The sequence below is a fragment of the Tupaia chinensis genome, unplaced genomic scaffold (assembly GCF_000334495.1).
Source record: "Tupaia chinensis unplaced genomic scaffold, TupChi_1.0 Scaffold000688_1, whole genome shotgun sequence".
Lineage (NCBI taxonomy): Eukaryota > Metazoa > Chordata > Mammalia > Scandentia > Tupaiidae > Tupaia > Tupaia belangeri.
In genome coordinates this window covers 4,128,738-4,145,412 of record NW_006160211.1, presented here as the reverse complement: position 1 = coordinate 4,145,412, position 16,675 = coordinate 4,128,738, and the positions used below count along the sequence as shown (strand labels likewise).

General features: G+C 36.0%; 1 protein-coding gene across 1 annotated transcript in view; it reads left to right on the top strand.

Moving 5' to 3' along the window:
* The window catches only part of DDHD1 (DDHD domain containing 1), a 181,800-nt gene that overhangs the window by 119,194 nt on the left and 45,931 nt on the right, over positions 1-16,675 (top strand). The window contains 3 exon segments of the mRNA XM_027776631.1: positions 4,565-4,693; positions 8,039-8,186; positions 15,067-15,173. Of these exon segments, the coding sequence (XP_027632432.1) occupies positions 4,565-4,693; positions 8,039-8,186; positions 15,067-15,173 (384 nt within the window).

Here is a 16,675-nt window from a genome sequence, read left to right as displayed (position 1 = left end):
ACAGTGATCTCTATATTGATAGTGAACCCTTTTTTCTTCTACTCTACTTAGGACAGTACCTGTAATTCTATGCCTTAGGTTACAAAAATTTAATCTTTCTTCACTGTAGAATGTATAACAAAGGATATGACTTTCAGGTGAAAATAAGAATTAAATTTGAAAAGAATGTAAAGAACCATGTCTATTTAATTTTGCAAAAGTATTTTAAATAAATATTTCTCTCTCTTTTTTTTTTTTCTTTTGGAGAGGTTTTTGCTATAGGGTGCATACACTCTCCAGAAAGAGAAAGCCAGAAATCACTCCCCGGGGGGATGGCCATGTTGCAATCCCTTCTGCTCCATTCTCCTCTCGGGATCTTGGGCACACACGCACATGCGCCCAGCATGAGTTTAAGCCACCAGGTCTGGGACTGAAACCACAGTTGTCTATATGGGAGTTAAGCGACATAGCCATTACGCTAAGTGAGAAATTACCCCCCCGGAGGGGATGGCCAAACTGCAATCCTTTCTCCTCCAGGGATCTTGGGGGGCACGCATGCACATGTACCTGGCGTGGTTTTCAAGCCACCAGGTCCAGTACTCAGCCATGGTCATCAATGTGGGAGTCCAGCAACATAACCACTACACCATTGCTGCCCCCTCCCCATTTGTCTTTTGTTAATCCTTAAATTATACTGTTCTTTTAGAAAAGAAAGCCTTCATTTTTGTATCTACTAGCCTCTGAAAGTGTTTGCATAATTTTATAATATGGTCAAATGGTCCACATGTTTCCTGTTCATTTTCTTTTAATAATCATGGTATTGGTTCATGTTAATTTTACTACTCTATTTACAAAATCTAGTTTTTATTTTTTTGAGTAGTAAAATCTCAAGTTTATGTCCATTTAATCCACTTTGATATGTTCACAGCTTTTTCCTAATGAATTTTTTATTTAAAACTATCACCTGATCTAAGTGTTACATCTGCTTCTTAATAACCGACCAGAAATCACATGAAAGAAGAAGTCTTTTCAGCGAGGAACTGAGCAATGGCATTTTTCACCCTTGTGTAACATTGAAACATTTTTATAATCCTGATGTAGCCACCCAGCTTTGAGTCCTAGTCTGTGGTTTTTGTAGCCATCTGATTATAAAGGGGCTAGTTAAGGAGTGCCTTGTGTGCATTTCAGTTACCTGTATTGCACAGATCTTCGCATGTATGTCACTTCCGTATATATTGGATTTATTATATTGCTACTACTTATGCAACAAGACCTCTATTTCTGGACTTGAACAGTATAAGCCTTGGAATGTCGCATTAATGTAACAAGGGAGTGAGAAAAAACACCAAATGTCTTAGAACATAAATTTGAACTAAATGTAAAGGTTCTATATTTCATTAACTGGTAAGAAACTGATTTGTGAGGTTCAGTTTTAAGTAGATTTTTCAATACTTGTTTATTTAAATCTAAACAAAATTTTTATATCTAACTAGCAAAATTTGACAAGGGAAATGTATTGATTGGTTTTAAGGTTATCTACTGATTTGCCAAATGTCAAGTCTATACCTGACTTTACTCTGTGTTGTCTGTCTCCTGCTTAGGAAATATCACACCATACATTTATACTGATAATGCTTTCTCATTAGGGTTAGAGTTAGGGTGCTAATAAGTCCTCCAAGTTAAAAGCAGTTAAAGTAGTTTCCGTTGTTTTTTTTTTTTTTAGTAAAAATTTCATTTTTAAAAGTCTTTTAACAACTGCAACAGAGTTGTTAAAAGAATTTTTTTCTGAGGGAAGAAGACTCCATATGCTTCAGTAATGGAGAGCATCTAAGTGAAATGTATGCTGTGGTATCTCCTAGGAAAACTGCATTAAGATGTTTAGAATGTTTACTGTATTCACAATTTGTACATCAGCTTTTAGCGATGTCAGAGTCACAGATTTGGTAAGAGTAAATAACCTTAGTATTGTAAAGATAGACTTTATAAATGTCTTAATGTTCAAATAGTCCTCGTTCTATTTTTTTATTCTGCCGAGCAAAGACATTAAATGTGATAATCACATAGTCATCTTTAACTGATAAGTTTAGATATAATTTGCCTTTTTTCTTTCAATAAAAGTAGAGCCTATATTTGATAAACATTAAACTAATATTTCGCTTTACTGATTTTTAACTAGAAACTATATAAATAAAGTATTTGGAATAATGTTTATCAAATACAACTCATTTTTAAAATTAATACTACAACAAAAAGGCAAAATGGCAAACCTCATTTAAAATTTACTTTGAAGCTCAGTGTTTTTGCTTTCTTAGTTGTCTACCACCTCCCTCCCTTCTCCCTCCCTTCTCTGTTCAAATGGAGAGGATATAAGGAGAGTACAGATGCAGCAGGTCTTAAACGAAAGCGTTCCCAAGGTACAGTAATTGTGGTTTCATTTCTCCGCGTAGTTACATCCCTGGCTTGTAGCATTCAGTTGTGTTTAAAGTGTAGAAAGTCTTAGTTTTTTTTAAAAATGTATCCATTGTGCTATTTTGCTTAGTGTTACTTTATTGTAATTGTGTATAAACATTTGTAAATTATGTGTGTAGTCCAGTAATGGGATGTTGGCCAATATTAAGGTGTCTTATTTAAGACACTGTGTGGGTGATTTAAGGAGTAACAAAATTTTGCTGGCTTAACACTATCTTCTCAGTATCTTGGCTATAGTTTGAGTCTTTCACTGCTCAAACCTGCTTTAACAAAAATGTGGCTTAGGAACATTAGATAAAAAGGCTTTTAAAGTAGCAATTTAGATCAGATAGAGAACTAGAAAAGTAAATAATTGTTAAGTTGTTGTAAAAGGTGTTTTTTTTTAAATGTATGAAAAGTTCCTTTATTTAAAGAGTTGAACTTGTTCATTGTTTTCTTTGGAACTGAAAATATATCAGTTGAATCTTGGTTTTGCGTTCAGTATTTGTAATGTTTCCTGGCAGGTAAGTAAAATAATTTCATAAATTTTTGTAATTGCATTTGTAATATAACTAAGAAGTGTATTTTCTCTTAATATACTATATATTCTATTAGTGAGTAAGTTTTTATGAAAATGTCTCATCTTAGATCTTGGCCAGGAATATATCTTCTCATTTTAAGCTCAAGATCATTCTCAACTCATCTTCAAATCAGAAGAGTTAGACTGCCAGTAACTAGCTTTGTGGCAAGTCACTTAAATCTCTTTTACCTCTATGTCTTTGTATATAAGATGAGCATAATATTTTGCCTAAAAGGTCTTAAGTAAATCAAGTGTAGTGATTTGAAAATGCCTGATTTTCTGAAAATGGTATGTGAATTTTTCTTACCTATATATACTAAAGATATAGAAGAAAACCTTAAGGCCTTCAGGGTACAGAAATGAAGTTATGAATTGGTGGATATGTTAGATCAGCCTTCTAATTCATTGCTTCAACAACTATTGAGAGATTCATGATATTTGCTAGGCACTTTGCTTGGACACTTTGTTTGTGTACAAAAATGACCAAGACAGCCCCATTTTTGCAGAGCTTATGAATTCCTGAAGTATGTAGGTTTGGGTTTTATTTTAGAACTCAGTTTTCCTAATACTCCTAGTTGCAGAAATGTAATAACCAACCTATTTAAACATTATGGTAGAAAAACATTTCATTAACTTCTTGCTATCTTTCAACTTTGGATATCTGTTGTGATGAGCAATATCCAGTGATAATTGACCTTAATATCCATTCTAAGGGGACCAGCAGTTAGAGTAATGACTGTGTCGCTGAGCTCCCATCTAGCCGACTGCAGTTCGAGTCCCGGACCTGTGGCCTAAATTCATGCTGGGCCTGTGCATGAGTGCCCAAGATCCCGAGAGGAGAATGGAGGAGAAGGGATTGCGGCGTGGCCATTCCCCCTGGGGAATGATTTTTCGCTTTCTGTCTCTCTGTCTCTCTCCATCTTTCTGGCAAGCGCACGCACCCTATAGCACAAACCTCTCAAAAAAAAAAAAAAATCCATTCTAAGAATACATCTCTCTCTAAAAAATAAATAAATAAAAACTAATAAAGAACTTTATATTCAATAGATTATCCTCTTCCCAATTGACAGAATTTATTTTTTCTGAGTCTTACTTTATCTAGCGCTGTGTGAAATTTTTACGGATCTTTCTATATTTTTAGTGAAATCAATAGGGGAAATGAGACTTAAGTTTCTGTGTCAAAGTTTTAAAGCACTTTCAAGTAGTATATATTCCTTAGACCTAAGGACCTGTTGTATCATGTGGGAAGACAGTTCTTTAATAATCAATACATACTAACTGCATATTCGAGATTAAAATTAAAATTATGGTAACTAAGGCAGTTAGCCCAAGTTGTTATAACAAGTTACCATTCCTTGTAACCTAAAGTCGCTATCTATGGGACTTAGACGGGACTTTATAGTCCTTTATGTCTCATACATTTTTTCCTGTGGAATAGTTTCATATTGAACTGAGCTACTTAGATGATTTTGATTCAAAATTCTGAGAATAAGAATTTTTCACTCAAATAAAGTTTGTCTCAGAGACCTTCAAATTACTTTTTCCTTTTTGCAACAGCAATTCATAGTTTCAAGTTGAGTCGAAACCACGTGGACTGGCATAGTGTGGATGAAGTGTATCTTTATAGTGATGCAACAACCTCTAAAATTGCAAGAACAGTTACTCAAAAACTGGGGTTTTCTAAAGGTAAGTGTTAGATAATAGACTAGTTTGTCAAAATTTGAGGAATCTGACTTTTCAACTCTTATATCCAAGATCAACTGTTTAAATTCTAGCCTTAGTTTATTTTAAATATGTATTGGATTTAGTGACTGGTATCCTGTTAAATGAAACATTTTATTAAGATTATTGAGTCAGCAGCATGTGTTCATTAATGAATAGTTATGTATTTGGAATGATTTGGTAAGATTATCATCTCTCATACTTCTGAAAGCACATAAAGCAGTCAAACCTGAGGCAGTAAAAATGAAATGTGACAGTTGAGTTACAGTGTCAAGGAAGATGAGTAATGACGATTTTCCATTGGATTTAGTGACACGAAGGTCATTGGTTACTTAGATGGATTCATGGGCAGGGGACAGATTAGCATGTGTTGAAGCCTAAGTAGACGGTAAGGACATGGAGGCAGAGAGAACAGACAGCCCTTTAAAGAATTTTTACTAAAAGCAAGAAAAGAAAGAATGGTACGTCAGTATTTGTAATGTTTCCTGGCAGGTAAGTAAAATAATTTCATAAATTTTTGTAATTGCATTTGTAATATAACTAAGAAGTGTATTTTCTCTTAATATACTATATATTCTATTAGTGAGTAAGTTTTTATGAAAATGTCTCATCTTAGATCTTGGCCAGGAATATATCTTCTCATTTTAAGCTCAAGATCATTCTCAACTCATCTTCAAATCAGAAGAGTTAGACTGCCAGTAACTAGCTTTGTGGCAAGTCACTTAAATCTCTTTTACCTCTATGTCTTTGTATATAAGATGAGCATAATATTTTGCCTAAAAGGTCTTAAGTAAATCAAGTGTAGTGATTTGAAAATGCCTGATTTTCTGAAAATGGTATGTGAATTTTTCTTACCTATATATACTAAAGATATAGAAGAAAACCTTAAGGCCTTCAGGGTACAGAAATGAAGTTATGAATTGGTGGATATGTTAGATCAGCCTTCTAATTCATTGCTTCAACAACTATTGAGAGATTCATGATATTTGCTAGGCACTTTGCTTGGACACTTTATTTGTGTACAAAAATGACCAAGACAGCCCCATTTTTGCAGAGCTTATGAATTCCTGAAGTATGTAGGTTTGGGTTTTATTTTAGAACTCAGTTTTCCTAATACTCCTAGTTGCAGAAATGTAATAACCAACCTATTTAAACATTATGGTAGAAAAACATTTCATTAACTTCTTGCTATCTTTCAACTTTGGATATCTGTTGTGATGAGCAATATCCAGTGATAATTGACCTTAATATCCATTCTAAGGGGACCAGCAGTTAGAGTAATGACTGTGTCGCTGAGCTCCCATCTAGCCGACTGCAGTTCGAGTCCCGGACCTGTGGCCTAAATTCATGCTGGGCCTGTGCATGAGTGCCCAAGATCCCGAGAGGAGAATGGAGGAGAAGGGATTGCGGCGTGGCCATTCCCCCTGGGGAATGATTTTTCGCTTTCTGTCTCTCTGTCTCTCTCCATCTTTCTGGCAAGCGCACGCACCCTATAGCACAAACCTCTCAAAAAAAAAAAAAAATCCATTCTAAGAATACATCTCTCTCTAAAAAATAAATAAATAAAAACTAATAAAGAACTTTATATTCAATAGATTATCCTCTTCCCAATTGACAGAATTTATTTTTTCTGAGTCTTACTTTATCTAGCGCTGTGTGAAATTTTTACGGATCTTTCTATATTTTTAGTGAAATCAATAGGGGAAATGAGACTTAAGTTTCTGTGTCAAAGTTTTAAAGCACTTTCAAGTAGTATATATTCCTTAGACCTAAGGACCTGTTGTATCATGTGGGAAGACAGTTCTTTAATAATCAATACATACTAACTGCATATTCGAGATTAAAATTAAAATTATGGTAACTAAGGCAGTTAGCCCAAGTTGTTATAACAAGTTACCATTCCTTGTAACCTAAAGTCGCTATCTATGGGACTTAGACGGGACTTTATAGTCCTTTATGTCTCATACATTTTTTCCTGTGGAATAGTTTCATATTGAACTGAGCTACTTAGATGATTTTGATTCAAAATTCTGAGAATAAGAATTTTTCACTCAAATAAAGTTTGTCTCAGAGACCTTCAAATTACTTTTTCCTTTTTGCAACAGCAATTCATAGTTTCAAGTTGAGTCGAAACCACGTGGACTGGCATAGTGTGGATGAAGTGTATCTTTATAGTGATGCAACAACCTCTAAAATTGCAAGAACAGTTACTCAAAAACTGGGGTTTTCTAAAGGTAAGTGTTAGATAATAGACTAGTTTGTCAAAATTTGAGGAATCTGACTTTTCAACTCTTATATCCAAGATCAACTGTTTAAATTCTAGCCTTAGTTTATTTTAAATATGTATTGGATTTAGTGACTGGTATCCTGTTAAATGAAACATTTTATTAAGATTATTGAGTCAGCAGCATGTGTTCATTAATGAATAGTTATGTATTTGGAATGATTTGGTAAGATTATCATCTCTCATACTTCTGAAAGCACATAAAGCAGTCAAACCTGAGGCAGTAAAAATGAAATGTGACAGTTGAGTTACAGTGTCAAGGAAGATGAGTAATGACGATTTTCCATTGGATTTAGTGACACGAAGGTCATTGGTTACTTAGATGGATTCATGGGCAGGGGACAGATTAGCATGTGTTGAAGCCTAAGTAGACGGTAAGGACATGGAGGCAGAGAGAACAGACAGCCCTTTAAAGAATTTTTACTAAAAGCAAGAAAAGAAAGAATGGTACGTGGGAAAAATGTGAGGTCATTATCAAAAATAAATTTAAAAAATTAAATCTGGTAAAATTGTACTATCTCATTTTTAATTTTGATTTCTTTTGTAAGAAATATGCTTAAATATCTTATCCCTGTTAGTCATTTGTGTGTGTGAATGTGTGAATTACCTTATCCTATTTTTAGCCCCTCTTGCTATTTGAATGGTTTTATTTTTACTTTTCTGTTAGCAAGCTCTCCTTGTATACATAGGTAATTAACTTAAAACGTGTCCTATTTTGCATTATTTTTCCCAGTTTGCCCTCTATCTTTTATCTTTGCTTCCTGATATGTTTTTATAGAGAAGTTTAAAATTTGCATGTATTCCGTGTATCCTTCCCTCCTCGTCTTTTTCCTGATGGGGTCTAGTTTTGGTGTCATGTCCAGTTCCCTTTATATCCAAGTTCTCTTCATATACATCATCTTAAAAGTTTAACCTCTCCCCCAGTGAAATTATTTTTTCAATATTTGTTTTACTTCTTTAAATGGACTATGAAAATACTATTTCTCACAGTAAATAGTTAACTTCAAATCATAATTTTTCTATAGCATCAAGTAGTGGGACCAGACTTCATAGAGGTTATGTAGAAGAAGCCTCATTAGAAGACAAGCCATCACAGACTACCCATATTGTGTTCGTTGTGCATGGCATTGGGCAGAAAATGGACCAAGGAAGAATTATCAAAAATACAGCCATGTAAGTTCTCCGATGAATCGAAACTTTTGTCTGGGATCTGAGGGACCTTAACAATATATCCATTCTGCTGCATGTTTCTCTGGTGCCAACTGTTTCTATATCTTTCGAGTTATAGATCAAGCTTCTGTACCAGATTTTAAGAGTGAGTGTATCTGGGTGATTCCCCCACCTCACCCCCACCCCACAGTCTGAAGAAGAGAAAGGATAAGAGAGCCTTTTTTTTTTTTTTTACCTCATATATTAATTTATGTTAACTTAAGGTTAAAAGCAAGAAAAAGATTTAGTTTTAAGTTTGAATTTCATAAACTGAGAGTACTGCAAAGTTATATAGCTTTGAAAAGGCTGAGAATTGTATGACCTGCCAGTTACAACCTAACCTGTCCAGGTTGTTGAACTCTAAATTTTACACAGAGGAAACTGAACTCTAAATTTTACACAGAAAACAGTGGATGCTTTACCAAGACACCAGACAGGTTATTTCCCTCATTAACTTCTTTCTACTCAGCTTTATTCTAAAAACTCCTTAAGATGTTATTGGGGTGTGTGTACATATGTGTGTATCTCAAAAATGTCAGGACTACATTAAGAGGGAATGTTAGGGTTGAGTGTCCCATCACCAGTTCGACTCCGTGCTGGCAGCCAGTATAAAGGAAAATCTGACCGGTTACAGTTCTTTCATGTGATGACAACAGATAGTTGCTATGAAGAATATAATTTATCTCTTGGGTTGTCAGAAAAGACAAGACATATTTTTTGTTTTTCTATGCAAAAAAGCATGATGATGTTTCAGACAACCTGATAATTCTGAAGCTTCGAGTAAATATATTTCTTGAGTCCTTGTAAAGCAAATAATGCCTGGTACCAGGAACTGTTTCCTCAGTGGCATCTCTGTACTAATAATGATGTTGAGTTTTGTTTTGGTTTGTTTAATTATAGCATTTCTTAATGCCAGCTGATTGATAAAAGTAAAAGTACAGGCCAACTTAAAAATAAAACAAAAGTTGTCAGATAATATCAGGTCCTCATGATCCTTTTCAATAATAGCTCTTATTACAGAAACCTCTTCCCTCTGATCCTGATTTTATTCTCTCATGAGTTAGACTTCGCATGATACATACATTTTCATATCAAGATACAATTTTCTTAAGAAATTTTGCCAGAGGATTTGTGCATTTGCCAGCAAGAGAGAAAATGAGAAAGTACCCCAAACAGAGGATGGTGGGGAATGGTCACACCACAGTCCCTTCTCCATTTCTGCTTTTAAGATTTGGGGCATGTATGAATACATGCCCAGTGTTTTGGGTGTTTTGTTTTGTTTTGTTTTGTTTTGTTTGAAAGGTTTCTGCCTTAGGGCACATGCACTAACCAGAGAGAGACACAGACAGTGAGAGGGAAAGTGAGAAATCACCACCCCTCCCAGGGGGGATGGCTATGCCATAATCCCTTCTCCTCTATTCTCGTCCCAGGATTTGGGGTACAAATGCACATGTGCCTGGTATGATTTTCAAGCCACCAGGTCCAGGACTCAAACCACGGTCAGTCATGTGGAAGTCCAGCAACATAACTGCTACACCATGCTGGCCCAGATATTTTTTTTTTAATTTTTCTTATTTATTTTAAATGTATTTACATTTAATCACATGTTGTTTTTTTTTTAATTTGTCTTTTGCCGTAGGGCATGTACACTTGCTGGAGAGAGAGAGACAGTGAGAAAGAAGATGAGAAATCACCCCAGTGGGGATAGCCACATCACAATCCCTTCTCCATTCTTCTCCTGGGATTTTAGGCATGCACATACATATACATGCCCAATATGATTTTCAAGCCACTAGGTCCAGGACTTGAACCACAGTCATAGTCAGCCATGTGGGAGTCCAGCATCTTAACCACTACGCCATCTGCTGGGTCCCAGTGTACTTTTTTTGAGCTGCCAGGTCTGGGATTTGAACTGCCCAATCAACCATGTAGGATCCAGCCGCCTTACATACCACAGGCTGGCCCTGAAGCTTCTTTGTACCTGTGATTTGATTTATGAGTTTAGTTGAAATAAACTGAGAGAGACTAAAGGACTCCTGCACTTCACTCCATCGGCAACCTTTTGTTCTCTAAGGATCTCTTGAGATCATGTCTCAGGTGCCTAGAAATAGGCATTTTTCCTCTCACCTTGGTTTACTGAACTTGCTAATGAATTCAGATGGATTGTTCTAGAAAAATATGTTTATTATTTACATAGGTGGAAAAGGAAGTATCAGAATTTTTGGAAATATCAGAATTGGTTTACTGAAGGGAGTGAATGTATTTAAATGTGATTGGATTTGCTTCTTGTGTAGTTTTATTATGAGGAAAATCTTCCTTTAAAGTTAGATAGCTAATACCCTAAATTAGTCATTTTCAAGCTATAAATCTTAGAAGAGTATAAACATGGTAGGTTAAACACATACGTATGTCTTATTCCCTCCTTAAACCTCACTAGAAATGATAGCAAAGGAATTTTAAAATGTGGAAAAACATGTATAAACCCATAAGTACAGAAAAAATGGGAAAAACAATAGCAGACAGAAATGTCAACAAAACTTAGTTTTTTAAATAGGAAATACATTCATATTTCACAAGTCAAGATATAAAAGACAGCACGAAAGACTGACTCTTGTTCCTGTCTCCGTCTTCCTCCCTTATTGTTACTGTTTGTCCCGTGTCTTGCCTTATGTTCTTCCCGATTTTCCTCAGGTATGTACAGATTTCTCACACACAGAGTAACACACCTTCTGGATCTTGCGTTTTTGTTTCAAAAATGGATGTGATTGTTCATGACTTTATGTTTCTTTCGTGTGTGTGTATCTATATAAATACATAACCCATATTTCCTCTTAAAATACGAGTCACACATCACTTCTTAAAATCTATTAGTTCATCAATTAATCTTTTTTCTTGTTTTTTTTGTTTGTTTGTTTTTAATTTGCCCGAGAGAAGAAAGTGAGGAAACACCCCCATTGGGTCTGATCATGCCACGGCCACTTTCCCATTTGTCCATTCTTTTGGGATTTGGGGAGTGCACAAACATATGCCTGGCGTATTTCTCAAGCCACTATGTCCAGAACTCTAACCATGCCATTGGCCATGTGGGATCCAGCCACTTTAACCACCACGTTACTGACTGTCCTGATTTTTTTTTCTAATTGAGAGGAATTATAAAGACTTACTATTTTAGAGCTATTACATGATCCTTGATTGGACAGTAATTCTCGGGTGTTACTAATCTCTTCCTTCCCTTTTTAAAAGATGAAGTAAACCTTCATTGCCCAGCAGGAGAACATGAATGTTAAATAAGCTTATAACAAGACATGATTTCTTTTTTTTTTTTTTAAGAATTATTTTATTTAACTTTATTTAATTTGACCAGATTGGGACAGAGTGAGAGAAAGAAAGAGGGAAAGTAAGGAAGCAAACCTCCAGGTCCGGGACTCGAATGGTTAGCCATGTAGGAGTCTGGCGCCCTTAACCACCAGGCCACTCGCCAGCCCCTAACAGGATAGGATTTCTATGCATGGCATTATGACAACAGAGTAAACTGTTGTAATCTAAGCTGTAGTAGAGATTTTTAAGTCATCCCTTTTTTTTAATTCCCTCTATCCCACAGTGGTCTTAGTGTTTCTTAGTAATCAAGACTTACTTAAAAAATAGATTTTATTAGTTTCAGTGAGGTAAATTTGGGGACATAGCCAAAACATATCCATTTTCTCATCTCCTTTCTCTCGTTCTTTTTCCCTTTCTTCCACCTACTCTCTCCCTCAACTGTTCCATCTTTTGTTCCTTTAAAAAAAAAAAATCTCAATTAGTTACTCCAAGTGGTTCAGTAGACCTGCTTGCCTAATCAGTATATAACCATTGAGATTTTTTTTTTTTTGGAGAGATTTTCGCTATAGGGCGCGTGCGCTCTCCAGACAGAGAGAGAAGGGAGTGAATGTATTTAAATGTGATTGGATTTGCTTCTTGTGTAGTTTTATTATGAGGAAAATCTTCCTTTAAAGTTAGATAGCTAATACCCTAAATTAGTCATTTTCAAGCTATAAATCTTAGAAGAGTATAAACATGGTAGGTTAAACACATACGTATGTCTTATTCCCTCCTTAAACCTCACTAGAAATGATAGCAAAGGAATTTTAAAATGTGGAAAAACATGTATAAACCCATAAGTACAGAAAAAATGGGAAAAACAATAGCAGACAGAAATGTCAACAAAACTTAGTTTTTTAAATAGGAAATACATTCATATTTCACAAGTCAAGATATAAAAGACAGCACGAAAGACTGACTCTTGTTCCTGTCTCCGTCTTCCTCCCTTATTGTTACTGTTTGTCCTGTGTCTTGCCTTATGTTCTTCCCGATTTTCCTCAGGTATGTACAGATTTCTCACACACAGAGTAACACACCTTCTGGATCTTGCGTTTTTGTTTCAAAAATGGATGTGATTGTTCATGACTTTATGTTTCTTTCGTGTGTGTGTATCTATATAAATACATAACCCATATTTCCTCTTAAAATACGAGTCACACATCACTTCTTAAAATCTATTAGTTCATCAATTAATCTTTTTTCTTGTTTTTTTTGTTTGTTTGTTTTTAATTTGCCCGAGAGAAGAAAGTGAGGAAACACCCCCATTGGGTCTGATCATGCCACAGTCACTTTCCCATTTGTCCATTCTTTTGGGATTTGGGGAGTGCACAAACATATGCCTGGCGTATTTCTCAAGCCACTATGTCCAGAACTCTAACCATGCCATTGGCCATGTGGGATCCAGCCACTTTAACCACCACGTTACTGACTGTCCTGATTTTTTTTTCTAATTGAGAGGAATTATAAAGACTTACTATTTTAGAGCTATTACATGATCCTTGATTGGACAGTAATTCTCGGGTGTTACTAATCTCTTCCTTCCCTTTTTAAAAGATGAAGTAAACCTTCATTGCCCAGCAGGAGAACATGAATGTTAAATAAGCTTATAACAAGACATGATTTCTTTTTTTTTTTTTTAAGAATTATTTTATTTAACTTTATTTAATTTGACCAGATTGGGACAGAGTGAGAGAAAGAAAGAGGGAAAGTAAGGAAGCAAACCTCCAGGTCCGGGACTCGAATGGTTAGCCATGTAGGAGTCTGGCGCCCTTAACCACCAGGCCACTCGCCAGCCCCTAACAGGATAGGATTTCTATGCATGGCATTATGACAACAGAGTAAACTGTTGTAATCTAAGCTGTAGTAGAGATTTTTAAGTCATCCCTTTTTTTTAATTCCCTCTATCCCACAGTGGTCTTAGTGTTTCTTAGTAATCAAGACTTACTTAAAAAATAGATTTTATTAGTTTCAGTGAGGTAAATTTGGGGACATAGCCAAAACATATCCATTTTCTCATCTCCTTTCTCTCGTTCTTTTTCCCTTTCTTCCACCTACTCTCTCCCTCAACTGTTCCATCTTTTGTTCCTTTAAAAAAAAAAAATCTCAATTAGTTACTCCAAGTGGTTCAGTAGACCTGCTTGCCTAATCAGTATATAACCATTGAGATTTTTTTTTTTTTGGAGAGATTTTCGCTATAGGGCGCGTGCGCTCTCCAGACAGAGAGACAGAGACAGAAAGCGAGAAATCACCCCTCAGCGGGGATGGTCACACCACAGTCCCTTCTCCTCCATTCTCCTCTCGGGATCTTGGGCATGCATGCACACGCGCCCGGCGTGACCGGGTCTGGTACACGAACTGCGGTCGACTACGTGGGAGCCCAGCGACATAGCCATTATGCTAACTGCTGGTTCCCACCATTGAGAATTTTTATATTGATCCTGTGGAGTGGAGAATGTATAATTTTCCTTTAGAAGAGAGAACAGCATTTTAAGCAAGTATAGTGTTTGAGTTTATAGCTCAAAATTAATATTTCTTAAACTCATCACTTTTTTCTTTTTCTTTTCTTTTTTTTTTACTTTTTATTTCATTTCTTTCTTCTGTGAGTGAGAGAAACAGAGCAAGAGATACAGGCACCTCCAACAGAGTCCTTATGCCATGGACTTGAGGCTAATCCACCTCGAGTCAGCCTCTCACCATGGGCATACGCATGCCTGATCTGTTCAGGAAGGCCTCTGGTCACAAAAACAGAACCCTTTCATGTGGGTAGCCTCGTGGAGGCTTACGTTACCATCTAGCCCCCCTGAGGACACTTCGATTCGTAATTTTTTGTTTGGAGGGCCTAGCCTGTACATTGCAAGAGAATTAGCAGCCTCTGGCCTCTTCTCACTAGATGCAAATAGAACCCGTAGTTGTGATGACCAAAAATATCTCTAGACATTGCCAAGGTCCCCTGGAGTACAAAATTGCCTATGGAAGTTTGGTTTTATTTTTTGTTTATTTGCTTGTTGATAGGTTGAGGAGTAACTTCAGATAGCAGCACACACACACACTGCCTAATATATCATGATGAAACATGTAAGAACTTCCCAGGCATCAAAAATGAATTAGTGAGTTTAAAAAAATACTATAAATCTTAAAATATATTCTTTCTTGTACTCACAGTTGTTAAAACTGAACTTCTGAAAAGATGGTAAGGAAACTGAAAAATCGATTATGTAATCATTACTTGAGTATCTGCTTAAAAACGGAGCTTTGGGCCCAATCACTGTGGTACAGTAACAAAAGTTCCCTGCAACACTGAAAGCTGTATGGCCAATTTGGGGTTCAGAAAATAACTTGGAAATAAAGTTATTCTGATACTGCAGACTTGCTTCGTGTAGCAATAATTGAAATACAATTGAAATTTTAAACAAAAATGAAGTGTAAAGACATTTTATACTATGTAAATACATGTGAAGTTAAACATTTTGTTTTTATTTTTCTATAGGATGAGAGAGGCTGCAAGAAAGATAGAAGAGAGACATTTTTCCAACCATGCAACACATGTTGAATTTCTGCCTGTTGAATGGCGGTCAAAACTTACTCTTGATGGAGGTATATTTCTTTTTAAAAACTGATGATTTAGCCAATGGCAAACTTTTACCAAAGTAAATGTAGAAAACAATTTTTGTTCATTGAGAACAAAGTATCTTTAATTTAGTTGTCTGGAAGTATAATTTTTGTTCTAGGTTATTTAAGAAAATTAAATCTATTGATGGTTAATAATTGTATAGATTTAGGTCATTTAGTGTACCATATAAATGTTATATATTTCATAGCACTGTGTTTGTGCTTGTCCTCTATAGATTGTGGGGAGCAAGAAGGCATGTGGAAAGAAGAAAATATTTCCTAAAGTTTATGACATTAAAGTGATTAGTGGGGGCCAGCAGGTGTCGTAGTGGTCAAGGCACTGGACTCCCATATGGCCAACCACAATTTAAGTCCCAGACCTGGTGACTTGAAACTCACACCAGACCCATCCGCATGTGCCTTAAATGCCAAGAGGAAAATGGAGAGAAGGGATTGCAGCATGGTTATCTCCACTAGGGGGTGATTTCTTGCTTTCTCTCTTGTCTGTCTCTGTCTCTCTGGTGAGCACATGCACCCTATAGCAAAAATCTTCTCAAAAAAAATAAGTGATTTGTTAGGACTAGCAGATGGCGTAATGGCTGTGTTGCTGGACTCCTATGTAGTCAACCACAGTTTATGTCCTTAACCCGGTGACTTAAACTCACTCCAGGCACCTGTGTGTGTGTGCCCAAGGTCCCAAGAGGAGAATGGAGAAGGGATTGCAGCATGGCCATTCCCCCTGGGGGGTGATTTCCCACTTTCTGTCTCTCTTGTCTCTCTCTGTCTTTCTGGCAAGCGCACATGCCCTATAGCAAACCCCACCCCCCCCAAAAAAAAGTGATTTGCAAATATTTTTAAAACGTTTATCGTCCACAACTCCATATGAGCTTAGATTTTCTTTCTAATGATCTTCTTCCTCTATATTTGGAAGATAAAATCTCAAATTTTTTGTTTTCTTTTATTGTTCTTATGTTCCCTGGCCTGGTGAGTTATAACTTAACATGGTATGTTTGTATAGTAGTATATGTATTAAATAAAGTTATTTTTGTTGTCTTCCTTAAAAAGCTGTTATCTGTCTGCCAAAATGTATATCTTTCTTTACACAACTGTGTCCTATGAACATAAAAATAATTAAAATAGATTATTTAGGTTGATTATTTACAAAATCTGGAAAATGAGAGATTTGTAGTAGATATATGAGCTATCATTTACGCTTTTACTGTGTGCCTTGCATCTCCTGTGCACTTCATATAAAATATTTCATTACACTTTCTCCAAAGTTCGTGAAATCCCCACTTTATTTTCTTGATTTTACTAATAAAGAACCTGAAGCTCAGTAACAGATGAGTGTGACTAAGAAAGGCAGGCAGAGTCTAGGTCTTTGTGAGTCCAGAGCCCATGTTCATCACACAGCTAAACTACCGCCCAGAGTGTTTCAAAGGAGTCTTCCAGGTCTGAGATTCCACCTCAGAGTGAGTCAGGAATGC